A 27,689-nucleotide genomic window follows, 5' to 3' on the forward strand; every position below is an offset into this window, starting at 1 on the left:
GACAGTGTCAGAACATTCTGGGGCCTCAGAGCTCATCGTGGGAGAAGAAAAAGGCAGAACTGGGCCATCCTGGGACCACCACACAGGGTTCAGGGCTCAGGGATAGAAATGACATAGTGCCACTTACCAGTTGTGACTTAACCTCTCTGAGCCTTAATTGCCACTTCAGAAAAATGAGGAAAATAACAGGAGCCATTTCAGAGAGCTATTGAAAGGGCGAAGTGACATGAATTCACACAAAGCTCTTAACGTGGGTCCTGCCCACAGCGTGCGTTCAAACGCTATTATTCCATTTGTATGGAATTAGGCTCCGAGTCAAGTCTCAGGGCCTAGAGGCACATTTCTGAGCTCTGAGGGACTCAGTTCCCTTCTGGGGGACTTGGTAAGGGGCAGAGGTTTGTGCAGAGAAAGGAATTCTGGACTGATCTGGAACTTGGATGCTGCTGAAATGATTTAAGCCGGGGGTTCTCAGCCTCGGCATTGTTGTTTTTCTGGGCCGGATGAATCTCGGTTTCGGGGCGCCGTCCTGTGCATTGTCAGGCGTTTAGCAGCATCCCGGGGCTCCAACCTCTACATGCCAGTAGCACTCCCCAGTTTTGACAACTAAAATATGTCTCCAGGCATTGCCAAATATCTCCAGGGTCTAAATCCCCCTCTGTGGCTGTTGAGAAAAACTGGGCTTTAATCATCTGAGCGGGGAGGGGCAGCAGAGGAGGGGCCTGGGGCTTCAAATTCATGGTGTTGCTTTTCTTGCAGGGAGGAGCCAATGGCTGGGCCTGCCACCCTCACCGCCCCCATGCTGTTCCTTGTCCTCCTGCTGCCCTTGGAGCTGAGCCTGGCAGGCGCCCTTGCACCTGGCACCCCTGCTCGGAACCTCCCTGAGAATCACATCGACCTCCCAGGCCCAGCGCTGTGGACGCCTCAGGCCAGCCACCACCGCCGGCGGGGCCTGGGCAAGAAGGAGTGGGGCCCAGGCCTGCCCAGCCAGGTCCAGGATGGGGCTGTGGTCACTGCCACCAGGCAGGCCTCCAGGCTGCCAGAGGCGGAAGGGCCGCTGCCTGAGCAGAGTCCTGCAGGCCTGCTGCAGGACAAGGACCTGCTCCTGGGGTTGGCAGTGCCCTACCCCGAGAAGGAGAACCGACCTCCAGGTTGGGAGAGGGCCAGGAAACGCAGCAGGGAGCACAAGAGACGCAGGGACAGGCTGAGGCTGCACCGAGGTAGCTGGAGAGCTGCGAGGGGTGGGGATGGGGGAATTCCTGCCATGGACTGAGGGGAGCAGGACAGGATGCAGGGATGGATCAGGGCTGTGAGGTCCCTGGAAGAATATCCAGAGGAGAGGAGGGGTTTCAGAGGGACCTGGTAAGGGGAGGAGGCGGGGAGAGGCCTAGGGTTGGGGCATGGGAAGAGGAGAAGGATGTATTGCAATAGAATCTGTCTTATCAACAGATCATCCTTCTGAATCAGGAAGTTCTACCTAAATTTCTCCTACTGTAAGTTCTGAGTAGAGATGGAGCAACAGTTCAGTGCTCTCCAAGCACATTCCTTACTCGACTCTGAAGCATCGGGTAGGGGCTAAGAGCCTAGACTCTGAAGCCAGGTCTGCCTGAGATCAGGTCCTGCCTCCACCACTTACTCGGGTGTGGCCCTGGGCAAGTTCTCTTTCTGTGCCTTGGTTTTCCCCTCTGTAAAGCGAAGAGACTGGTCCTACCTACCCTCAGTGTCGTTGCAGAGACTTGGTTAGTGGGGCACTTGGGGCTCAGCTGGCAGGGCCACGAGCGGTCATTGCTCTGGTTAATCCCAGCCCCGTGCTGAGGCCAAATCAGTGTCCTCCAACCTGGATGCAGGTGACTCCAGGAGAAGCATCACTTGCCTCCTGCTCCTGCCTCTGCCCTGTTTGTCTCGGTGCGCCCCTAGCCCTTCCCACCTTCCTGAACATTTCCTCCACATCCCCTGGGAGCTAGCTAGCCCCCTGCTGGCCCGGGCTTCCCCCTCCCGGTGCCCATTCAGTCTCAGAGCAGACATATCCTGGCAGCTCCAGTCAGGTGGCTCCTCCCAGCCTTGCCTGGCCCTAAGCCAGGGAACTCAGCTTCTAAGCTTTCTGTGTGACCAGACTGCCTCTAGGGGCATGCCGAGTGCCACAAACGCAGTGGTGGTGGCGGGGTTCTTTGGCAGGAAGGCAATGGAGCCTCAGCGCCTCTTATGCAAACAGCTGAGGCTGGCTTCCCTGCGAGGCCTGAGAACCCCCCAAGTGGGCAGAGGCCAGTCAGGGTCCCCTGGCTTTGACTTTCAGCCTCCCACTCCTGGGGTCACCTGTGTCAGCTTTTGGGGGAGGATGCTGGCACCCTTGAGGACAGCTAGAGGGCACGTGTGGGGTGTGGACCTGTCCTGCTGGGCTCCTGCTCCCCCAGCTCCAGGGCTGCAGCCGGGCCTCCTGAGAGAGTTGACATGGAGAGGAGGAGGCGGGGAACGGAGAAGGTTTGCGGGGTAGGCCCTGTTCTGCTGACAACTGGCTGTGAAACCTCAGGCCGGGCCAGGCGTGGTGGCTCACACCTGTAATCCCAGCACTTTGGGAGGCTGAGGCGAGCGGATCACTTGAGATCAGGAGTTCGAGAGCCACCTGGGAAACATGGAGAAACCCATCTCTACCAAAAAAACAAAAATAAGCCAGGTGTGGTGGCACAGGTCTGTAATCCCAGTTACTCAGGAGGCTGAGGTGGGAGAATCACTTGAACCCTGGAGGCAGAGGTTGTAATGAGCCAAGATTGAGCCCCTGCACTCCAGCCCTGCTGGAATTGAATCCAGGCCCTACTACTCATGAGCTGTGCATCCTTGGGCAAGTCACCTAACCTCTCTGTGCTTCAGTTTCCTTCCCTGTAGGTAAGACTGAAGGAGCACCCACTTCCCAGAGGTCTTGCAGTAGTTAGATAAAATAATGCTTGTGATGCAGCTCATCTGGTACCCAGCACACAGCAGGTGCTCCATTAGAGGGGTGATGACTAATTATCACCACACAGGATGCTCTCACTTGTGTGTGGTAAGCAGTGATTCCCACCTCCCAGCTTTCTGAAAGGCCACTGCAATGATTCTCAGCCTCATGACACTTCTCCCTACTCAAACTTCACTTCCTCCAGGAAGCCTTCCATGGTTAATCCTACTAGTTCCCATCTGTTACACTTACGTATCTGGCTGCGCCCAGCCAACCTGGACTTGCACTTGCTGGAATGTTGCTTTACAGGGAGAATCCTTGCGCTGTCTTCCCAGTGACACTGCAAGTTCTTCCAAGACATTTTCCTCCAAGTTCCCCTCCCCCTCCCCCCCAAGAAGGGTAGGAAGCAGGGATGGGGGCTGAACCAAGGGCTTGTCACATGGTCCCTGCTACCTCCCAGTTTGTAGCATAAAACGTGTGTTCTACTATAGACCGCCACGAGGTGGCAAGCAGATACAGCCCCTGTGCTCCCCACCCTGTGTCTCAGGCCGAGCCTTGGTCCGAGGTCCCAGCTCCCTGATGAAGAAGGCGGAGCTCTCCGAAGCCCAGGCGCTGGACGCAGCCATGGAGGAGTCCTCCACCAGCCTGGCCCCCACCATGTTCTTCCTCACCACCTTTGAGGCAGCACCTGCCACAGAAGAGTCCCTGATCCTGCCTGTCACCTCCCTGCAGCCCCAGGTAAGGGGTCCCCAAACAGCCTCGGATCTGGAAGGGTCCTTGAACCCATGTCATGGAAAACCCTGTTAGTACATGTAGGGAGACTGAGGCACGGGGGCAGGAGGCCACAGAGCTTAGATTGAAACCAGATCTCCTGCTGCTCATCCAGTCTAACTCCAGCCCTGGTGGGTGTTCCATCCTGACAAGGGGCTGCCACTGTCCAGGGCAAAGTGGTCCCAGGGGCCCACTCTGGGGACAGCCAAGGAGGCAAGCGGCAGCTCAGCATGCTGGTGTCTGCATGGAGAGCAGCGAGGCCTGGGTAGGAGCTTTCTGCATACAGAGGAACATGAAGCATAATAAGGGTGATTTTTAAAACCATGTCGTCAAGACCCAGAATTAATAAGCATTAGCTAACACTTGGACCCATCTGCGTCAGATCTTTAAAAAAGGTATGTGGGCCGGGCGCGGTGGCTCACACCTGTAATTCCAACACTTTAGAAGGCCAAGGCAGGAGGGTCACTTGAGCCCAGGAGTTTGAGACTATCCTGGGCAATATAGGGAGACCCTGTGTCTATAAAACTTCTTTAAAAAGTTAGCCAGGCATGAAAGCATGTGCCTGTGGTCCCAGCTAATTGGGAGGCTGAAGTGGGAGGATCGCTTGAACCCAGGAGGTCAGGGCTACAGTGAGCCATGATTGCACCACTGCACTCCAGCCTGGGCAACAGAGTAACAGCCTGTCTCAAGGGAAAAAAATATATATGTGAAGAGAAAGTAAGCGAGCAAATGTGACAAAAACACTACCCACTGGTGATTCTAGAAGAGGGGTATATAGGAGCTGACTGCATCATTCTTGCACCTCTTCTGTGGCTTTGAAAGGTTTTCAAAATAAAATTATTTAAAAGGATCAATAACGTATATGTATTAAAAAATACATAAAAAAGAAATAGGCCAGGTGCGATGGGTGGCTCACACCTGTAATCCCAGCTCTTTAGGAGACCGAGGCAGGTGGATCACCTGAGGTCAGGAGTTCGAGACCAGCCTGGCCAACATGGTGAAACCCCGTCTCTACTAAAAATACAAAAGAAATGAAGCTTTTTTAGCAGCAGATCTTTCTTATCCTTTTTTGGGGTCTTGCACGCCCTTGAGACTGTGATGAAAGCTGCGGACCGTTTCTCAGGAATGCATGGTTATCCATGTCATCGTCCAAGGCCCCCTGCAGCCCAGCCTAGTAGGTGCAGTTCCTGCCCATGTCCTAGTGCGCGCACAGACCCATGTGTAGATCCAGCCATGGACCTCTAGCCCTCTGCATTCCTGGGGCCACTGACCTGGGCTGTGAGTGGGACTGAGCCCTGGTTGTGGCCTCAATGGTGCCGCGGAGAGCTGGTAACCTCTGCTGAGAGAGGAAGGGATGGGAAAGTCCAGTGAATGGCTTGGCTTTTATTTATGGGAGAGGGAGCCCAACTCCCTCGTCATGGGCTTAAAGACCCTGGGCAAGCAAGATTGCCTTCCCAGCCTGCGGGTGGTCTCCGCCCCTCCTCAGAGGGCCTGGTGGGTAACTCACCTGTGTGTGTCTGCATGGTTCTTCTTGAGTAATGGCTGCAAAGAGAGGAAATTAACCTAGTGAACACTGGAACAGGAGCCTGCGGCAGCCATCTTTTTTTTTTTTTTTTTTTGAGACGGAGTCTGGCTCTGTCGCCCAGGCTGGAGTGCAGTGGCCGGATCTCAGCTCACTGCAAGCTCCGCCTCCCGGGTTTACGCCATTCTCCTGCCTCAGCCTCCCGAGTAGCTGGGACTACAGGCGCCCGCCACCTCGCCCGGCTAGTTTTTTGTATTTTTTAGTAGAGACGGGGTTTCACCGTGTTAGCCAGGATGGTCTCGATCTCCTGACCTCGTGATCCGCGCGTCTCGGCCTCCCAAAGTGCCGGGATTACAGGCTTGAGCCACCGCGCCCGGCCGCGGCAGCCATCTTTACGTCCTCGGGCCGAGACTCCAGGCTGCCCAGCAGAGGATGAGGTAGCCTCTGAGAAGCCTCTTTTTTGCCCTCTGGTCTTGGGACTCCACACTCCTGCTTCCATGGATTCGAAGGTTCCAACATCCCTCCCTCTTCACCGTCTCCAACAGGCACAGCCCAGGCCTGATGGGGAGGTGATGCCCACGCTGGACATGGCCTTGTTCGACTGGACCGATTATGAAGACTTAAAACCTGATGGTTGGCCCTCTGCAAAGAAGAAAGGTATGCCCACCTACCCCACCACCTTCCATGCCTGGGCACCCTGCCCTCCCTCACCATCTGTTGAGGTGGGGGCCCCAGTGAGCCCTGTCTGATCTTCAGATGTCCAAAGGTGGTATGCGGGGAGAGGGGGAGAGCATGGAGCCTAACCTGGAAATGCCTCTTGGAATGGAGAATGCTGTCACATGCTTATCACGTGCCACACGCTTCCATGTTTCCACTCATGTTACCCTGGGGGAAAATACCTGTTAGGTCCGTAGTACTGTTGATCCCATTTTAGAGAAGAGAAAACTGAGGCAGAGAGAGAGAGGTGTATAGTGCCTTGTCCAAGCCACGCTGTAGGATGGTGGTATGGGCACTCCAACACCTGAGTCCCTGTGCTTAACCTCTGCTCTGCTGGGCCCCAGCTTCTAACGACAGATCTTCTTGTCCCCAGAGAAACACCGGGGTAAACTCTCCAGTGATGGTAACGAAACATCACCAGTCGAAGGGGAACCATGCGACCATCACCAAGACTGCCTGCCAGGTACCAGCCTGCATGACCCAGTCGCACGCCGCCCCCTCCCCTCTCTCTCCCGGGCTCAGTCTTCCTTCCTCTTCCGCCCCCCTCCTTTTTCTCCGGGCAGCAGCCAGCGCCCACATTCAAGGCACCAGGCTGGGTGCTGAGAGGAAACCTGGGTGGGAGTGGGGGTTCCCATGTGTGCAGGACCTGAGGATCCTTGACCCTTCATGGATGATAAATAATAACAACAGCTGCCACTTTCCTGAGAGTTGCCGTCAGACATTCATTCATTTAATACATTTCTCACGGCCAGGCATGGTGGCTCACGCCTGTAATCCCAACACTTTGGGAGGCCGAGGTGGGTGGATCACCTGAGGTCAGGAGTTTGAGACCATCCTGGCCAACATGGCGAAACCGCATCTCTACTAAAAATACAAAAATTACCCAGGCATGGTGGCACATGCCTGTAATCTCAGTTACTCAGGAGGATGAGGCAGGAGAATCAATCACTTGAACCTGGAAGGTGGAGGTTGCAGTGAGCTGGGATCACGCCACTGCACTCCAGCCTGGGCGACGAGAGGGAAACTCCATCTCAAAAAAAAAAAATTACATTACTCACAACAACCCAGTTTTGAAGTCAGGTGATTGAGCCCCAGAGAGGCTGTCTTGCCCAAGGTCACACAGTTAGGAAGTGGCTCCAACCTGGCCTGGCTGGAAAGCCTCTTCACAGCCCCACGGTGTCTTGAATCGGGGTGATCCTGTCTTGCCCTCTTCCTCCTGACGCCAGGCAGGGCTTAATGCTGTCCTTGTCCCATCACAACACTGCCGGGCATTCTGGAGATGCCTTTGGTGACATCCTTACTGTTTGGCAGCCTGTCCCCATGGAGACAGTCTAAAAACAAGAAGCTGGACGTTGTAACTAATGTCCTAAATGCTGGGGGCTCTTGGGGGTCCGTCGGGCCCTTCAGGAAGCAGATACTGAGGTAAGTTAGAAGTGTGAGGCCTGGCGCAGTGGCTCACACCTGTAATCCCAGCACTATGGGAGGCCGAGGCGGGAGGATCATGTGAGCCCAGGAGTTCAGGACCAGCCTGGGCAACACGGGAAGACTCCATCTCCAAAAATAATAATAATTTAAAAAATTAATCAGGCTTGGCCGGGCACAGTGGCTCACGCCTATAATCCCAGCACTTTGGGAGGCTGAGGCGGGTGGATCACAAGGTCAGGAGTTCAAGACCAGCCTGGCCAAGATGGTGAAACCCCGTCTCTACTACAAATACAAAAATTAGCCGGGCATGGTGGCAGGCGCCTGTAACCCCAGCTACTCGGGAGGCTGAGGCAAAGAATTGCTTGAACCTGGGAGGCGGAGGTTGCAGTGAGCTGAGATTGCACCACTGCACTCTGACAGAGTAAGACTGTGTCTCAAAAAAAAAAAAAAAAAAATTAACCAACCAGGCTTGGTGGTGTGCGCCTGTGGTTCCAGCTATTCGGAGGCTAAGGCAGCCTCGGGGGTCAAGGCTGCAGTGAGATGTGATCGCACCACTGTACTCCAGCTTGAGTGACAGAGCATGACCTTGTCTCAACAAAAGAAAACAAAAAGTGCAACAGATTTTTTTGGGGGTGGGCTAAGGTTGGGAAACACTTGTGAATGATGAGAGGGGGAGGAAGCTGGATTGGATGGGGGAAGCTTCAGACATTATGCTATCATCCCAGCACTTTGGGAGGCGTTCCGGTGCAGAGGTGGCCTGTTAAACAAGGCACATGCTGAGGAGAAATGGCTGGGCCCCAGAACCCCTGTGCCAGTCATTGGCAGGGGCTGCTGGGAACAGCCTGCCATGGGCGGAGGTGGCCCTGAAGTTGTACCAGCTGGAGGCCGCCAGCAAGCGCTTTCCCCAGGAGAGATCCCAGCGGCATACCTCCATGGCACCACGATTGTTAGACCGATGACCAGAATATTCCACAGAACAGCAACCAAACCAGCAATTAGCATCGTATAAGGCAGACCACCAGCTCCCTGACAGGCTGCTTCATTCCCAAACCATTGTTTTCACCCTGGGCGCAAAGAAAAGGCCCGCGTTTGGGCCGACTGGACCGTCGCTCTGGGAACTGGCTCCGTGGCAGGTGCCCAGGGCTTCAGTTTCCCCATCTGTCAAAAGAGGACGTTGGTGTTGGGGATCCTGAGGTCCCTCCCAGCTCTGAGCTGACTCCACACCTGGCAGCCCCCAGCTGTTCTGGTCTCTCTGGGAGGAGACCTCATACCACCTTCGCTCTTCCGTGATCAGTCAGTTGCCTATCTGAGGCAGCTGGGGTCTCTGCCGCCGACTCTTGGGGGCCTCGGCCATGACATCCGTCTGCGGTTCCACCCAGGAGCCTTGCACACCAGATGGCCCACCCCGCCAGGGCACGGCCTGCCACAGAGATGATGGATCTCTTGTCCAGTAGGACGGAGTGCAGGGCTGCGGGGAGGGGCGGCTCGGGGCGGCTGACTGAACGTGCTCTCTGTGTTGGCAGGGACTTGCTGTGACCTGCGGGAGCATCTCTGCACACCCCACAACCGAGGCCTCAACAACAAATGCTTTGATGACTGCATGTGTGTGGAAGGTGGGTCCAGACTCCTTTGCGGGGGGCTTCCCATGCTCTGAGAATCACAAAGCCTCCTTTTCTCGAAGCTGGTTCTGCACTGAGTGGGGGACAAGCTTTCCCGGCAGAGGGTGGATCAGGGGCCTGCGGCGGGGGAGTAGGTGGGAGAATCCCTCGGGAGCCGAAGACGTGCGCAAGAACAGCTTTATCAGTGCCTTCCCAATCTGTGAACTCATTTAGTCCCGATTCTTGGCATCGTTTCTCAGATTTGCTTTTCTCAACTTTTGAAATACAAGCTGGCGCAATCTCCTACTATCTGGAGGAGGGAGAAGGGAGGAGACAGGAGCACATCTCTTTAAATTAGATCCAGCCTCAGAAGGCTGCCGCTTTCACACCAGAATTCTATCCCAGGGGAGGCACTGAAGTGTGATAATGGGGTGGGGGTGGGTTTCCCAGCATGTCCCAGGGAAGGATGCACTTGGCCAGCTGCCTCTTTAACTCCTCCGTGCCCCCATCTCGCCTAGGTGTGCTGGGCTCTGTGCTGAGCTCTTTTCTACTGAAATCCCCATGACCACCCATAGAAAGGGGCTATGATGATCCCCACTACACAAATAAGCAAACTGGGGCACCGAAAGCTTAATGATGCCCAAACTTACACAGCCAAGAAAGTGGGGGAAGTAGTTTCAGGGTTTTTTTGTTTTGTTTTGTTTTTGAGATAGGGTTTTACTCTGTCACCCAGGCTGGAGCACAGCGGTGCAATTTTGGCTCACTACAACCTCTGCCTTCCAGGCTTAGGTGATCCTCCCATCTCAGCCCCGCAGGTAGCTCTGACCACAGGCCCATGCCACCAGCCCAGATAATTTTTGTATTTCTGATAGAGGCTGGGTTTCGCCATGTTCCCCAGGCTGGTCTCAAACTCCTGACCTCAAGTGATCCACCTGCCTTGGCCTCCCAAAGTTCTGGGATTACAGTCATGAATCACCACACCCAGCCAGTTTCAATTTTTGTTTGTTTGTTTGTTTTTTGTTTTTTGAGACGGAGTCTTGCTCTGTCACCCAGGCTGGAGTGCAGTGGCGCGATCTTGGCTCACTGCAAGCTCCACCTCCTGGGTTCACGGGCCATTCTCCTGCCTCAGCCTCCCGAGTAGCTGGGACTACAGGCGCCCGCCACCACACCCGGCTATTTTTTTTTTTTTTTTGTATTTTTAGTAGAGATGAAGTTTCACTGTGTTAGCCAGGATGGTCTTGATCTCCTGACCTCGTGATCTGCCCGCCTCGGCCTCCCAAAGTGCTGGGATTACAGGCTTGAGCCACCGCGCCCGGCCCAGTTTCAATTTTTTATTCTGCAAAGTTTCAGATACATACTACAGTAGTCAGAATAGTCTAATGAACGCCCATTTCTCTTCACTCTGCTTCAGTACATACCAACTTGTGGCCAATCTGTGTCTGTCATTTCTCACACACTTTCCTTATTCCGACATGATTTCTAAGCAACTCCTGGGAGCTTACAGGTATTTCATCTGTGAATATTTTAGTGTGTACCTCTGAAAGACAAGTACTCTTTTAAAAACAAAATGCCAAAAATGAATGATGATTAATCTGTTCCATCCAATATCAAATCAGCATTCACATCTCCTGGATGGGGAAATTGGGGCTCAGCCCCTCTGTAGACCTGAGATACGTGTCCTGTTTTGCTCACATTAGCCTCAGAGATTATCTACCATGGTCATGCCACTGCACTCCAGCCTGGATAACGGAGCAAAACCCTGTCTTAAAAATGATAATAATAGGCGGTGGTGAAACCAAGCCTGTAATCCCAGCACTTTGGGAGGCGAGATGGTGAGATCCGCGAGGTGGGAGATGAGACCATCTGGCCGAACACAGTGAGCCCGTCTCTACTAAAGAAATAAAAAAAAAAATAGCCCGAGTGAGATAGGCGAGCCTGTAGTCCCAGCTACTGGGAGGCTGAGGCAGGAGAATGAAATGCCAGGCCGGGGAGGCCGGAGCTTGCAGTGAGAGCTGAATCCGGCCTGCACTCAGCCTGGGCACAGAAGCGAGGCTCCGTCTCAAAAAAAAAAAAAAAAAAAAAATGATAATAATAAATCTTTTTCTTCCCAATTTTTAAAATTGTAGACTTTTAAATTTAATTTAGTATTTTTTTGAGACGGGGTTTGGCTCTGTCACCCAGGCACAGATGCAGTGGGCATGATCCCGACTCACTGTAACTTTAACTCCCGAGCTCAAAGGGTCTCCATACCGACAATAAAGCTGTAGTTCTGATTATTCCTCATCCTAATCAGTTAAATATTTATGGAGCACCTACTGTGTATCAGACATTGTTCTGGACACTGGGGTTCAGTAGTGAAAAGAACCAGCAAGTTCTGTGCCCGTGAATTACATTCTAGTGATATGAGCAGACAACAATGAAATACACACACAAAGGATGTCTTTAGAAAATAATAAGGGCTATGGCCAAACATGGTGGCTCATATGTAATCCTGGCACTGGGAGGCCGAGAGGCAGAGGATGGCAGGACAGAGTTGAAGACCAGCCTGGCCAACATGGTGAGAGCCCTGTCTCTACTAAAGGCACAAAAATTAGACAGGCATGCTGGCTTGCCTGTAATTCCAGCTACTCAGGAGGCTGAGGCATGAGAATGGCTTGAACCCAGGAGGTGGAAGGTGCAGTGACAGAGATTGTGCCATTGCATTTCCAGCCTGGGTGATGAGTGAACTCTGTCTCCAAAAAAGAAAAAAAAAGTAAGTAATAAGGGCTATAAAGGTAATAATATGATAAAGTCCTGCAGTTGTTTTAGAAAGGGTAGACAGAAGTGGGCATTGGGAGGCCAGGCGGGGTGGTTCATGCCATAATCCCAGCATTTTGGGAGGAGTCAAGGCAGGCGGATCCTTGAGCCCAGGTTGGAGACCAGCCTTGGCAAGGTAAGAGAGACACTTTCTCTACCAAAAATACAAAAAAGAAAAATTAGCCGATGTGGTGCTTTACACACCATGGTACCAACTTCTTGGGAGGCTGAAACAGGGAGAATCACTTGAGCCAGGAGGCAGAGGGTTGCAGTGAGCTAAAATCACCTGCACTCCAGTCCAGAAGGCGACAGGCAAGACCCTGTCTCAAAAAAAAAAAAGAAAAGAAAAAGAAAAGAAAGAAAGAAAAGAAAAAGAAAGAAGCCGAGGTGTGATGGCTCAAACCCTGTAATCCCAGCACTTTGGGAGGCCGAGGCAGGCGGATCCGCGAGGTCAGGAGATCCCGAGACCGTCCCACAATAACGGTGAAACCCGTCTCTACTAAAAAATACAAACTAGCAGGCGGAGTGGCGGGCGCCTGTAGTCCCAGCTGCGGGGAGGCAGAGGCAGGAAGAATGCGTGAACCGGGGCCCGGAGCTTGCAGTGAGCGAGATGGTGCCACGGGCTCCAGCCTGGGCAACAGTGAGACTCAGATCTCAAAAAAAAAAAAAAAAAAAGAAAAAAGAAAAGAAAAAGAAAGAATACAGAAAAAAACAAAAAAGAAATGGAGGCCTGGCACAGTGGCTCATGCCTGTAATCCCATCACTTTAGGAGGCCAAGGCGGGCAGATCACTTGAGGACAGGAGTTCAAGACCAGCCTGGCCAACGTGGTGAAACCCCATCTCTACTAAAAAAATACCAAAATTAACAGGATGTGGTGGTGCATGCCTGTAATCCCAGCTACTCGGGAGGCTGAGGCAGGAGAATCACTTGAACCCAGGAGGCAGAGGCTGCATGAGCCAAGATGGTGCCACTGCACTCCAGCCTGGGCGACAAAAACAAAACTTCATCTCAAAAAAAAAAAAAAGCAATGGAGAGCCATAGGATGTTTTACAGGGAAGGGCAGAATTTGAGCCACTTAAAAAAAATTAGCAAACTTTTTCCTTTTCAGTGTTCAAGATTATAGACTTTTTAATTGAATTTATCTGTGTGTTTTATTTTTTTAATTTTTTTTGAGACAGAGTCTCACTCTGTTGCTGAGGCTGAAGTACAGTGGCGCAATCAAGGCTCACTGCAATCTGGAACTCCTGGGCTCAAGGATCCTCCCACGTTAGCCCCTCCTGTAGTTGGGACTACAGGTGTATGCCACAATGCCTGGCTAATTTTTACATTTTTTGTAGAGATAGGGTCTCCCTATGTCGCTTAGGCTGGTCTAGAACTACTGGGTTCAAGCGGTCCTCCCACCTCAGCCTCTCAAAGTGCTGGGATTACGGGTGTGAGCCACTGTACCCTGCGGACTTTATTTTTAGAGCAGTTTTCTAAAAAAATTGCACAGAATGTGGTTCTCATATACCTTCTTTGTCCCTGCATCCAGTTTCTCTTATTAATAACATCTTGCAATCATGTGGTACATTTGTTTGTTTGTTTGTTTGTTGAGATAGAGTCTCATTCTGTCGCCCTGGCTGGAGTGCAGTGGCATGATCTTGGCTCACTGCGACCTCCGCCTCCCGGGTCCAAGTGATTCTCCTGCCTCAGCCTCCCAAGTAGCTGGGATTACAGGCACCCACCACCACGCCCGGGTAGTTTTTGTATTTTTTTTAGTAGAGACGTGGTTTCACCGTATTGGCCAGGCTGGTCTCAAACTCCTGACTTCAAGTGATCCGCCTGCCTCGGCCTTCCAAAGCACTGGGATTGTAGGCGTGAGCCATGGTGCCCGGGCTCTCACGGTACATTTGTTGCTTGACAAACCAATAATGATGTATTATTATTGCGAACTGAAGTCATAGTGTAAGTTATAGTTCACTGTGCAGTTCGTTCTATGGGTTTGGACAAATGCATGCCATGTCTCACCATTACATGTTACACAGAATATTTTTACCGCTCTGAATCTTCTCTGTGCTCCTTCCGTGTTCATTCTCCCCCTCCCCCGGATTTGTGTCTTTTTTTTTTTTTTTTTTTTTTTGAGAAGGAGTCTTGCTCTGTTGCCCAGGCTGGAGTGCAGTGGCGCAATCTCGGCTCACTGCAAGCTCCGCCTCCCAGGTTCACACCATTCTCCTGCCTCAGCCTGCCGAGTAGCTGGGACTACAGTCGCCCGCCACCACGCCCAGCTAATTTTTGTGTATTTTTAGTAGAGACGGGGTTTCACCATGTTAGCCAGGATGATCTCGGTCTCCTGACCTCGTGATCCACCCGCCTCGGCCTCCAAAGTGCTGGGATTACAGGCGTGAGCCACCGCGCCCGGCCCGGATTCGTGTCTTTCAAGCTCACTGGGGCTGCCGGGAGGAGGCTGGGTTGCGGGGCAGAATAAAGAGGGCGGGAGAGAGCTGGCCGGCCCGAGCGTGCAGGGGAAAGAAGGGGAGGGCACCGGCCCTTGGCGCCTCTGACCCCCTTGCCTCCCCTCGCCCAGGGCTGCGCTGCTATGCCAAATTCCACCGGAACCGCAGGGTTACACGGAGGAAAGGGCGCTGCGTGGAGCCCGAGACGGCCAACGGCGACCAGGGATCCTTCATCAACGTCTAGCGGCCCCGCGGGACTGGGGACTGAGCCCGGGAGGTTTGCACAAGCCGGGCGATTTGTTTATAACTAGCAGTGGGAGATCAAGTGGGGGAACAGATGACTGAGGCTGCAGGCTCAGGCCCAGTACACTCGACCCCAGGAGGGGAGCCGCTCGACGAATGAGCTGAGTGGGTGCCCAGGAGCCGGTCCGCAGCACCTGCACACCCACAGTCCGGTCCCACGCAGCCTCCATCCCGCGTGTCTTGCTCTCCGCGATGGCAATGCCGAGAGTGCCCTCTGCTGTTCAACTCCAGCACTGCAACAGCTTCAAGTTCAAAACCAAGTGGCGTTTTTGAGAGTGGAAAAGAAATTTAAACTTCCGGAAGGAAAGTCCACCGGCAGGAGATGAATATGGATACCAGGCACTGTGCTAAGTGCTGAAATACATTATCACACTGAATTATCACAACGACCTTTTCAAGTAGGCATTATCACCATGCGACAGGTTGAGGACCCTGAGGCACACTGGAGTTATTTAACCTGACTTGCCCAGGGTCAATGCTCCTCAAACCTGAACATGCTAAGAGTCACCTGGAGGTCCAGTTAAAAATGTATATCTGGCTGGGCGCGGCGGCTCACGCTTGTAATCCCAGCACTTTGGGAGGCCAAGGCAGGTGGATCACTTGAGGTCGGGAGTTCGAGACCAGCCAGGCCAACATGGGGAAACTCTGTCTCTATTAAAAATACAAAAGTTAGGCCAGGCGTGGTGGCACAGGCCTATAATCCCAGCTACTCGGAGGCTGAGGCACCAGAATCACTTGAACTTGGGAGGCAGAGGTTGCAGTGAGCAGAGATCGTGCCACTGCACTCCAGCCTGGGGGACAAGAGTGAAACTCCATCTCAAAAAAAAAAAAAGCACATCTGGCTCACTGGGCTCTGTGCTCTAACAAGCTCCCACGGAATGCGATGCTGCTGGCCCAGGGACCCCACTGAGAGGTCCTGGGAAGTACATGGCAGAGCAAGGACCTGAACCTGGGCCAAGGCTGTCCAGCTCCAAGGCCCACGTTCTTGCGACCCCACAACCAAGAATTTCTTCCAGATACTCCAAGGCTTTTGGCAAGAGAGGCTCACACCCTGGTAGTCCCTTTCTCTGCGGCTGAAATAGTTTGACTGTTCTCTGCCTTCCCTGGACAAAGATGTATCATGTTTAAAAACAAAACAAAATACAACTTAAGCACATACTTGCTTGCAGGAATGAGTTGGGCAGGTTGATCCCTGTGGTCTGGTAGCTGATATCCTGGGATACGAAGTGTTTGGGGAAAAGAATCACGTTGGCCTTTATGTCCCTATGGTCCTGCTCATCCAGTCCTGGATAGGCACTTTACAGCTTTCTGGAGAGCTTCCACCCCAGGGGTTCTGATACAAGCACAGACTCAAAAAAAAACCCCACACATATTGCCCACATTTACCCACTTTGCATACTGTTTAGTGATTTCCAGGACCACAAAACCATCCGTGGACCCCACCCCATATTTTTGCAGCAGAACCCACTGGGAAGTTGAGGCTCCTCTGAAATTGAGGTGCTATCTGAAGCTAACTGCCCCCAACAGGCCAGACTCTCAATGCCCACCCAGAACATCTGTCCCAGTAGATCTGGCTTCAGGGGTCACTTCAGGAAAACCATTTAAATCCCCCCACTTGGCATCTCACTCCTGGCCAACCCTCTGTTCCAGGGCGAACCAGGTTGCAAATGACAAAAGACTTTCCTGGCCAAATTCCTCACTGGCCTGGATCACGCCCATAAGATGCCAGAGATGTTTACTGCGCTGGGAAAATCAGTGGGGGTCAGGGGTCAGGCACCAAGGCAAGCAGGCAGATCTAGAAGAAACTAAATATGCTTGTTCTCTCCCTATCCAAGTTTGGTGGGCATGGAAACCTTGTAGGGAGGGAGCAGAGAGGGCAGGGGAACTGGGAGATCAAAGCAGGCTAGCTGAAAGGCAGATATGGCTGGGCACAATGGCTCATGCCTGTAATCCCAGCACTTTGGGAGGCTGAGGTGGGCGGACCAGTTGAGGTCAGGAGTTCAAGATCAGCCTGGCCAACATGGCACAACCCTGTCTCTACCAAATATACAAAAATTAAGACCGGGCACGAGGGCTCATGCCTGAAATCCCAGCACTCTGGGAGGCCCAGGTAGGCAGATCACTTGAGGTCAGGAGTTCAAGACCAGCCTGACCAACATGGTGAAACTCCATCTCTACTAAAAATACAAAAATTAGCCAGGCATGGTGGCAGGTGCCTGTAATCCCAGCTACTCAGGAGGCTGAGGCAGGAGAATCACTTGAACCCAGGAGGTGGAGGTTGCAGTGAGCCAAGATCACACCATTGCACTCCAGTCTGGGCGACAGAGTGAGACTCCAAAAATACAAAACACTTAAAAAATTAAAAGGACAGATCTGCCAGCAGCTTCGTACTTGAGACCAGACAACCCACATGCTGTGTATGCCTCACATTAAGTGGTGACTGGGGACCGTGCTGGCTCTGTGGGGCTAGAACCCTAAGGAGTACCGCAGGAAGAAAGCCCAGCATGACTATGGCTAGGGGACAGCTGTTAGACGGTCCTAGGACATCAGCCATGGAGAACACAGAGGGTCAGGACAAAGCTAAAAGGCTCACAGAACTGTCACTGGTTGCCAGGGCAGTTCCATGGTTGGAAATTCCAGGCCCATCTCTTTGCCCTAGCTATCTCTATTTGACATTTCCAAAGAGGCATGGGTGGATGGAACCTCTTAACTCCAGAACTGGGAATCCCAAAGCCCTGTCAAGTGTCTAACCAACCTCTCTGCCAGGAAGTTCTTCCTTAGGTCTATCTTACATTTATTTTGCTCATAGAGAAGCCAATTTCCTCTAATCCAGGATTTAGAAAACTTTTACTGTGAAGGACCAAATAAATATTTTAGGCTTTGCAAGCCATCCGATCTCCACCAGCTACTTAGCTCTGCCATAACTTGAAGCAGCCACAGACAGTGTGTGAATGAATCCATGGCTAGCTCCAGAAAAACTATTTATGGACACACATGTGAATTCCATATAATTTTCACATGTCACAAAATATTATTCTCTTTCTTTTTTTTTTTTTGGAAATGGAGTTTTGCTCTGCTGCCCAGGCTAGAATACAGTGGCTTAATCTCAGCTCACTGCAACCTCTGCATCCCAGGTTCAAACAATTCGCCTGCCTCAGCCTCCCAAATAGCTGTGATTACAGGCATGTGCCACCACACCTGGTTAATTTTTGTATTTTTAGTAGAGATGGGATTTTACCATATTGGCCAGGCTGGTCTCGAACTCCTGACCTCAGGTGATCCGCCCGCCTCAGCCTCCCAAAATGCTGGGATTACAGGTGTGAGCCACCACAGCTGGCCACAAAATATTATTAGTTTAATTTTCTAAAACCATTTAAAAGTGCAAAAACTGCTCTTAGCAGGCCAACTACACAAAAACAGGCAGTGGGACAGATTTGGCCTGAGGACCACAGTTTGCCAACCCCTGCTCAAGCCTGCTCGCTCTCAACCTTGGCTGCACGTTGCAACAATCTGGGAACATTAAAAGGCCTGGGACCCACCCACAAGGCTTCCGCTTTGTTTGGTCTGGGCTTCATAGCTTTTTCCCCAGGTAACTCCAGGTGCAGCTGGGGCTGAGAGCCTCCGCTCTCCCCTTCCATCTGTAGCAGTGCAGCTGGTGATAAATCCACCTATTCCACCTCTCACCGCCTTGGCAACCTTAGGAAAGTTTCTTAAGGTCTCTGTGCCTTGATTTTTTCATCTGTAAAATGGGGATAACTCTCCGTTCATAGGGTTGTTGTGAGTACTGAATGCATACTTCGTTTTGATTTTTTTTTCTTTTGCGACAGAGTTTCACTCCTGTTGCCCAGGCTGGAGTGCAGTGGCGCAATCTCGGCTCACTGCGACCTCTGCCTCCCAGGTACAAGTGATTCTCCTGCCTCAACCTCTCAAGTACCTGGGATTACAGGCAAGCACCACCATGCCCGGTTAATTTTTGTATTTTTAGGAGAGCTGGGGTTTCACCATGTTGGCCAGGCGGGTCTCAAACTCCTGACCTCAGGTGATCCACCTGTCTCAGCCTCCCAAAGCGCTGGGATTACTAGGCGTGAGCCAGCGTGCCTGGCCTGTGAATGCAGAATTCTTATAAGGTGTTTAGAACAGTGCCTACCACCTAATAAACCTCCAGTGTTAGCTAATTTGTTATTCTAGGAGAATTTTAGGAGATGTTTGGTTCTTTGACAATGACCCATCACATACTCTGACCCATCACATACTCTGAGATCATTTCTATTCAAGCTCTATTCTATTCAAGTCACTATTCAAGCTCCTTCCCCAAAGTGTGTTCCATAGAACACTGGGACCATGCGATGCTCCATTAGAAAGGGGCAAGGTACGGCTTCCGTGGTCAAAGAGGTTTGGAAAACTGTGCTGGCCTCAGCCCTTGGCAGCATGTACAGATTCCAGGCACTGAGGCAGGGCTGGAGGAGTAAGTGACTTTGCAATAAGATAGGTGCAGGAGTCTAAAAAGACACCCTGGGTGGACTGGGGGAGCTGAGCAGGAGGCCATGTGGCAACCAGTAGCTGCTGGGCCTGTGGCCTGAGCCCTCCTGCACTCCTCCCGCTGGAGTCTCACCGCGGATCCCAGGAATCCCTGCTGTTCCCACAGGGCTGCCATCCCATGGTTTGTCTGGAGACACCAAGAGTGGTTTCCATGCCTGCTGGGAATAGGCTGAGCGTGCAATGACATGACGGCCAAGGCTTGTGGGAAAATGACAGCTTCACAGCCCCTTGAGGAGTGACCAAGCCACAAAGTAAATCCTAAAGCCACAACCCCTTCTACCACTGAGCTGCTGGAGGTGGGTCCTTATTTTAAGCCACATTCAACCCACCCAACAAAACCTAACATTGAGGTGGTGGGCGCACGGCCCCTGCAGTGTGGTTCACTCACAGCTGCAGAGACAAGGTTTATAAAACAACAGAACAGCCAGGAAAACGGTGCTGGGACAGACAGTGGAGAGGCCAGAGAAGCAAACCACTGTGGCTCCTCACTGGGGGTTTCTGGGGTTGGACTGAGCCCTGTCACCTCTGTGATAGTCTTCACTTTCACAGGCAATGGTGACTGTGTGTGTTTCCTGGGGAGGAGGTTGGCAGGGAAGGTCACCGTTCCCGGGAAGGGCGGTTTGCAGAACCAGGGGTTTATATTGCAGGGAGTGTATTTTCTGAATTCTAAGTCAGAACAAGTGGTCTCATACAGGATCCATGGCTGGGTCACTTCTGGGTGCAAAAGGCTTTCTAGACCTTAGACACTCAGATGATGGTCCCGGGCTGGCAACAGCACCTGGGAGCTTGGTAGAAATACAGAATCTTAGCCTGGGCAACATAGGGAGACCTCGTCTCAGCAAAAAATAACAAAATTATCCGGGCACGGTGGTGCACACCTGTAGTCCCAGCTATTCTCCAGGTTGAGGTGGGAGGATCACTCAAGCCCAAGAGGTCGAGGCTGCAGTGAGCCATGATCGCGCCACTGCACTCCAGCTTGGGCAATAGAGTGAGACCCTGTCTCAATAAATGACAAAAAACAAAAAGAGATGCAGAATCTTGGGCCCCACCACCCCACGCCTACTGAGCCAGAATCTCTGGGGATGGGGCCCAGCCATTTGGCTTTTCACAAGTTCTCCGGGTCATTCTTGGGCACGATCAAGTTTGAGAATCACAAGTCTAGGATGCGACAGGGAAAACAGAAATGTGGAGTGGTCAGGGACATTCGGATAATTCGGGGTATTTGTATTCAGGTGTGAGTTGGCAAATCTGAGACCTGTTTTGCCTAGCTAATTACTAGCAATAGCAAACTCCCAGGCTCTGAGGCCCAGCCTCCTGGGCTGCAACTGGTCTTTACTTTTTGGGGTAAATGAATGGAGCACCTCGGCCTGGGACCCTCAGTGTAGGGTTTTCTGACTCTTAGGCAATTTCCTAGGGTGCTGTAGTTCCTCTTTAAAGTTCAGAAGCGGCAGGGGGAGGGGGAGGTGCCACACCCTTGTAGTCCCATGATGTCATATTGCATGTGCTCTTGGGCTGTAAATAAAGAGATTTTAAAAGCCCACCTGGCGTCTCTCTTTGTTCCTCCAGGAGATGGTTTGCCTGTGCTGGTAGTGAGCTCCATACGGGCATTTGGAGGGGACCCTAAGCCTGGTGTTCCACCTACGACTTCTCAACACACTGGATTGAGCATTTGCCCCAAGCTAAGCAGCAAACAAGGCAGACAGGGTCCCTGCCCTCGCCTGGTCCTCATCATAATCCCTCAGCCAGACCTCTTGACTGCGAGTCCCAGATTTTTTTGTTTCCTTTTTTTTAGAGACAGAATCTTGCTCTGTCACCCAGACTGGAGTACAGTGGCATGATCTCAGCTCACTGCAACCTCCAACCCCCAGGTTCAAGCAATTCTCGTGCCTCAGCCTCCCGAGTAGCTGGATTACAAATGTGCGCCACCATGCCAGGCTACTTTTTGTATTTTTAGTAGAGACAGGATTTCACCGTGTTGGCCAGGCTGGTCTCAAACTCCTGACCTCAAATGATCCGCCCACCTCGGCCTCCCAAAGTGCTGGGATTACAGGCGTGAGCCACCGCACCTGGCCAGAGTCCCAGATTTTTATCTCCCTTCCCATTTTAGGGTTGGGGCAGCTGAGGTCCTAAAGAGATGCTGAGGTGGGTTGCAGCAGGCTGGTCCCCAGCAGCTTCCTTCCGAGCCAAGGTGGCTGAGTGCAGAGAAGAGCAGACGCAGGACTCCTGCAAGATAAGAAAGGACAAGGCAGCTCAATGGAAGCCAGGGCTAGGGCAGGGTCTGATGCCATCTTGGGAAAGGGTGTGAACTGGTGAGGGGGTGGCCTGGCTTGGCACCAGGAAGGACATCTCTTATCATGGTGGCAGTTCCAGCCAGTGCCACCCAGCTCTGCTGACCGGGGCTTCCTCGGGCAGGCTGTTATGTCTCCCCGTGGCCTTGATCCTAAAGCCAAGGTGGAGCCCAGACACCCCTGGGTGCCGTGGTGACCCCAGAGGTGGGGCACCCTAAGGGCCTGGTGTCCATCCCTGCACTGTGCCACTCATTTAGGACCACCGAGGCTGCTGTCAGGCAGGGGGCTGCCAGGACCGAAGTTGGATTCACCTTCAGGCTGGCCTCCCAGGGAGGAAGGGGGCTGGATTCCTCCTAGAGAGGCAGTGGAAGCACCCGGCCCTCCCCCACCCACTTCCTTGTTCTTCTCTTCTCTCTCCCTGTGGCCACTGCCCCCTGCAAGGAAGATGAGACCTCGAAGAGCCTGCAGCAGAGTCAGACGTGAAGCCACCGCCAGTGAAGCCTGAAAGCAGTGAAAGCAAACACCAAAGATAAACCCCACGGCAGATAGGTGTCTCAGGGCTCAGCGGCCACAACAGGCCTCATGTGGGTATCTGAGCCATCACTCAGATGCAGCCAGAGCCCTCCAATGCCTCCCTTGGAATTTCAGCAGCATCCACATGGAAAGATGGGAGAACGAACAGAGAGAAGGAGGAAGCAGCCCGAAGTTATGACACAACCAGGACAGGCCATGGGAGGCGGGAGGCAGGCAGCACACATTGAGGATCGCTCTGTGCAGGGCCTGGGCCAGGGGCTGGAGTTGAGCTCTGAACAAGATGCTCAGAGTTGAGGAAAGCACGTGAGCATGCACATGCACATGCACACACGCACCCGTGCACGCACACACACACTCTCACACACATGCACACACACACAAGCACAGACATGCACACACACACACCCGCACACACATGCACACACACACACGCACAGACACACGCACTCACACATGCACACACGCACCCACAGACACACGCACTCACACATGCACACACACACGCAAGCACAGACACATGCACTCGCACATGCACACACACACAGACACACGCACCAGCACACATGCACACCCACACACACGCACATGCACCCCTATACACATGCACACACACACGCACCCGCATATGTGCACACACACGCACGATAAAATAAGAGGATTGCTGCTGTATGCAGCAGAGGTTGAAGGAAATACCATAGGTCAGAGAATTCGAGAGTAGCTGGAGTGCGCTCTCCTTCCTCTTGGACAATAGCCTCTTACTTCCGCTTTCGTTCTGGGTGGTTTCTCAACAACTGCAGCTTCCTGGACTCCAACAGGGCACAGGCAATTTCCTTTTCTGCCTTTTCCACAATCGCCAAGGGTTCCATAGAGCGTTCTGATGAGTTCTGTGAGACTAGGGTCTCTGGAGGGACAGGGCACTATTGCCACGTGTTTGGGAAGGCTTGGTGGGGATCATTCTTAACCGGCAGTAATTTTCATAGGACTCTGATGAGGTAACAAAGCAGTCGGAACATTAGGCATGATTTCCTGTGTTTTAAAGCTCAAGGAGGAGTATTTATGGAGCCTGGCTGGGGTCCATAAGTGTCAGCAAGGGATGCCGCTGTAAGTGTGAATTCTGTGCCATTGGGACAAATCGTTCAGAGTCAGCCCTCATTAGTTTTAAGTAGTCACAGAAACAAATGTCTCCTCTGAAGCGGGAAGTGGGGGTCTCACACCTCCCAGCAGTGTCCAGGCTCCTCTGGAAAACACACGAAGAAGGAAATAAAAGAACCAACCACGCTGACTCCCTCTGTGCCCACATCCCCCCAGGACTCTTCCCTCCTAGCTGTGAGCGAGTGGGGTGAGGACATGGCCGACGGTGCTAACAAGTCAAAATGGTGTTTGATGCTTTGAGAATCTTGGCATCAACCAGAGATTGGGCAGAAGGGCAGGAGATGAGGTCTGGGAGGTCAGCAGAGCCACCAAGCCACCCGACTCCAATCCTACAGGGTTCCATTGACTTCCTTCCCCTTCTGCCTCCGTTTTTCTCCTGCCTTGCCGCTCATGGTAGCTGGCCCTCAGTGCACGAGAGAACATGTCCACAGACACAAAGAACAACACTGCCCAACAAAACACGCAGGCCTTCCCCAGCTCTGGCAGACCTCAGGCCAGAAACACACAACCAGTGTGTTTGTGACGAGCTGAATGGAAATATCACAGGAAGGGGCTCCAGATAGAATCCCACTGACAATTCCTATGCCACGAAAGGGCCCTTCTCTGATGTGCTTCTTGTGGAGTGCTCTGCTCTCTTATTTTTATTTTTTATTTTATTTATTTTTTTGAGATGGAGTTTCACTCTTGTTGCCCAGGCTGGAGTGCAATGGCACGATCTCGGCTCACTGCAACCTCCGCCTCCTGGGTTCAAGCAATTCTCCTGCCTCAGCCTCCCTAGTAGCTGGGATTACAGGCGTGTGCCACCGCGGCTGGCTAATTTTTGTATTATTAGTAGAGATGGGGTTTCGCCATGTTGGCCAGGCTAGTCTCGAACTCCTGACCTCAGGTGATCCACCCACCTTGGCCTCCCAAAGTGCTGGGATTATAGGCGTGAGCCACTACACCAGGCCTGAGGGCTCTGCTTTCTAGCAGGGGTGTGTGGCTTTTTCACTTCTAGGTATTTGCCCAGGTTGGTGTTCAATAACTATTTGCCGAATGAATAAATGAATGAATGAATGAATGAATCTATTCTACATGTCAGTTTCTTTATCGAAGGTACAAATATCAAACTTGACTCAGACAGGTTGGCAAAGGGACACGAAAAATTTAAACTTGAATTCCAAAAGTGTACAGGTGCTCCCCAACTTACAGTGGGATTGCTTCCTCATAAATCCATCCTAAATTGAAAATATCATAAATCCAAAATGCACTCAGGTCAGGTGAGGTGGCTCATGCCTGTAATCCCAGCACTTTGGGAGGCCGAGGAGGAGGGGGTATTGCTTGAGCCCAGATGTTTGAGACCAGCCTGAGCAACATAGTGAGAACTCATCTCCACAAAAAACTTTTTAAAAAAGCAAAATTAGGCCAGGCATGGTGGTTTATGCCTGTAATCCCAGCACTTTGGGAGGCCAAGCCGGGCAGATCACGAGGACAGGAGATCGAAACAAGCCTGGCCAACATAGTAAAACCCTGTCTCTACTAAATACACAAAAATTAGCAGGGTGTGGTGGCGCGCGGCTGTAGTCCCAGCTACTTGGGAGGCTGAGGCAGGAGAATCGCTTGAACCCAGGAGGTGGAGGCTGCAACGAGCCGAGATCGCCCTGCTGCATACTAGCCAGGGCAACAGTGTGAGACTTTGTCTCAAAAAAAAAAAAGCAAAATTAGCTGAGCATAGTGGTGTGAGCCTGTAATACCAGCTACTTGGGAGGCTGAGGTGGGAGGATCACTTGAGCCCAGGAGTTGGAGGCTGCAGTGAGCCAAGGTTGCATCAGTGTACTCCAGTCTGGGTAACAGAGCAGGACCCTGTCTCAAAAAAAGAAAATAAAACGCATTTAATACACCTAATCTACTGAACATCATAGCTTAGTGTAGCCTACTTTAAACACGCTCAGAACACTTACATTAGCCTACAGTTGTGCAAAATCATGAAAAACAAGCCTATGTCATAATAAAGTGCTGAAAACCCTATGGAATTTATTGAACACTATACTGCAAGTGAAAAACAGAACGGTTATACTGGGGACTGGAAATACGGTTTCTACTGAACACAGATCGCTTTCACACGGTTGGAAAGTAGAAAAATCATGTCAGACCATTGTAAGTTGGGGAGTGTCTGTACTCACTCAATATATGACCCCAAGCCTTGTGGAATGCCACGTGGGGGTCTATTATGTCCTTCCATAGCCAAGAATAGGTCTAGCAGGAACTCCAGTTCCTTTGAGGATACCGACAGTTTCACTTTCTTTTGTTTCTCCATCCTCCCCCATGACCCCACCCCACCAGCCTGCCAAGCCCACCCAGCCAGCAGGGTCTTTTCGTGCCCTCCTCTCTCCATCTCTGGCCCCAGCTGGTCGAGATGAATACAGTGTCAGTGTCTGAGCCACAGGGATATTCCAAGGTCCAGCCTTGTGCTGCCTTCTGATCCTTGTCTTCCCCGCCTTACTTCGCTCTATCCTTCTCATTTCAGCCCTGGCTGGATTTTCCTGCTGTGTGGTTACACGTCAGGGTCCTAGAGCCAGACCTCCTGGGTCCCACCCCAGTTCCAGCAGCAATTAGTGCTGCGCCTGTGGCAAGTTGCTTGTTTCTTTTTATTTCAGCTGCCTTAGTGTAAACAGGAATAAGAACAGCACGTGCCATAGTGTCGCTGTGAGCATTTACTATGAAGCACTTTCTTCTTTTTTTTATTTTTGAGACAGGGTCTCGCTCCATCTCCCAGGATAGAGTGCAGAGGCGCAATCTCAGCTCACTGCAACCTCCACCTCCTGGGTTCAAGCGATTCTCATGCCTCAGCCTCCCAAGTAGCTGGGATTACAGGCACCCACTATCATGCCCGGCTAATTTTTGTATTTTTAATAGAGGCAGGGTTTCACTATGTTGGCCAGGCTGGTCTCAAACTCCTGACCTCAGGTGATCCACCCGCCTTGGCCTCCCAAAGTGCTGGGATTAGAGGCGTGAGCCACCGTGCCCAGCCCACTGTGAAGCCCTTTCACACTGTCTGCCACACAACAACTAGGGTTGGGGCTTAGAAAATGTCACCCCAATATCTGGCACTTTGGCATACTAAGTACTGTAAACTAAAGAAGACTGGAGGCCTCAAAAGCAAGGTCTCTGTGACCGCCTCCTGACCTCCTGTCTCCAGCCCCTCCTTCTCCCCTGAGGCAGTCACAGAACAATAATTCCTCCTTTGGCTGGGGTGGCTCAAGTCTTTAATCCCAGCACTTTGGGAAGCCGAGGCAGGTGCATCACTTGAGCCCAGGAGTTTGAGACCAGCCTGGGCAACATGGCAAACCCTGTCTGTATAAAAAATACAAAAACGGCCGGGCGCGGTGGCTCAAGCCTGTAATCCCAGCACTTTGGGAGGCCGAGGCGGGTGGATCACGAGGTCAGGAGATCGAGACTATCCTGGCTAACATAGTGAAACCCCGTCTCTACTAAAAATACAAAAAACTAGCCGGGCGTGGTGGCTGGAGCCTGTAGTCCCAGCTACTCGGGAGGCTGAGGCGGGAGAATGGCGTGAACCCGGGAGGCGGAGCTTGCAGTGAGCCAAGATCACGCCACTGCACTCCAGCCTGGGAGACACAGCGAGACTCCGTCTCAAAAAAAAAATAAAAATAAAAATAAAAAATACAAAAACTAGCCAGTCATGGTGGTACGTGCCTCTAATCCCAGCTATTCAGGAGGCTGAAGTGGGAGGATCACCCGAGCCCAGGAGGTTGAGGCTGCAGTGAGCCATGATAACACCATTGCACTCCAGCCTGGGTAACAAGAGCAAGACCATGTCTCAAGAAAAAAAAAAAAAATCCTTCTTCTCCAAGGTGGGTAACAGAAACTAGAACCTGTGTCTCCAAAGTAGCCATAAAACCTAGAAAGGTGGCTTTCTCCCTTCTCTCCTTGAAGACCTCATTACAGAGAGGTTCTACCCCGTAACCAGGAGGAAGGAATGCTGCATGGAGAGGCTAGGAAGACTCTGGACAAGCCTTATTCATTCTCTTTTTACCCAACTGCATTGCTACAGGGCTGTTCATTCTTTTTATTTTTTTATTTTTATTTTTTTATTTTAATTTTATTTATTTTTATTTTTATTTTTATTTTATTTTTAAATTTTTTTCTTTTTTGAGACAGAGTCTCACTCTGCCGCCCAGGCTGGAGTGCAGTGGCATGATCTCAGCTCACTGCAAGTTCCACCTCCCGGGTTCACACCATTCTACTGCCTCAGCCTCCCGAGTAGCGGGGACTACAGGCGCCCACCACCACGCCCGGCTAATTTTTTTGTATTTTTAGTAGAGACAGGGTTTCACCATGTTAGCCAGGATGGTCTCGATCTCCTGACCTCGTGATCCACCTGCCTCGGCCTCCCAAAGTGCTGGGATTACAGGCGTCAGCCACTGCGCCCGGCCTCAGAGCTGTTCATTCTTCCTTGAAACTAAGCACAAAAACAGACAGATTTCCCTGGGACTTTGAGTCTTCATCTCTGAAGCCTCCCATGTCACATAAAGCTTTGCTTAACTAAACTTGGTATGCTTTTTTCTTGTTAAGCAGTTTTTTTTTTTTTACAGGCATGTCAGCTGTGACCTTTATGATGGGTGAGGAAAGGTATCACACCCTTCCACCCCTACAGTACTTAGAAATGTCAGCTCTAATCCTAG

At 51.9% G+C, this 27,689-nt stretch overlaps 1 protein-coding gene across 1 annotated transcript; it reads left to right on the forward strand.

Annotated features, from left to right (window-relative positions):
* The first annotated feature begins 766 nt into the window (after positions 1 to 766).
* DRAXIN (dorsal inhibitory axon guidance protein) lies at positions 767 to 16,501 on the forward strand. Its single transcript, XM_009193532.4, has 6 exons — positions 767 to 1,217; positions 3,474 to 3,664; positions 5,765 to 5,876; positions 6,310 to 6,399; positions 8,885 to 8,974; positions 14,320 to 16,501. Exons 1-6 carry the CDS (start codon positions 767 to 769, stop codon positions 14,430 to 14,432), a joined length of 1,047 nt encoding a protein of 348 aa, XP_009191796.2. The 3' UTR covers positions 14,433 to 16,501.
* Positions 16,502 to 27,689: the final 11,188 nt, after the last annotated feature.

Source organism: Papio anubis, chromosome 1 (assembly GCF_008728515.1).
Source record: "Papio anubis isolate 15944 chromosome 1, Panubis1.0, whole genome shotgun sequence".
Lineage (NCBI taxonomy): Eukaryota > Metazoa > Chordata > Mammalia > Primates > Cercopithecidae > Papio > Papio anubis.

Bases quoted from the DNA above. Each gene is read 5' to 3' on its own strand.
- DRAXIN (XM_009193532.4), top strand. From the start codon at position 767: ATGGCTGGGCCTGCCACCCTCACCGCCCCCATGCTGTTCCTTGTCCTC. The intron at 5,877-6,309 runs GTATGCCCACCT...TCTTGTCCCCAG, and splicing joins GCCCTCTGCAAAGAAGAAAG to AGAAACACCGGGGTAAACTC. The intron at 6,400-8,884 runs GTACCAGCCTGC...CTGTGTTGGCAG, and splicing joins TCACCAAGACTGCCTGCCAG to GGACTTGCTGTGACCTGCGG.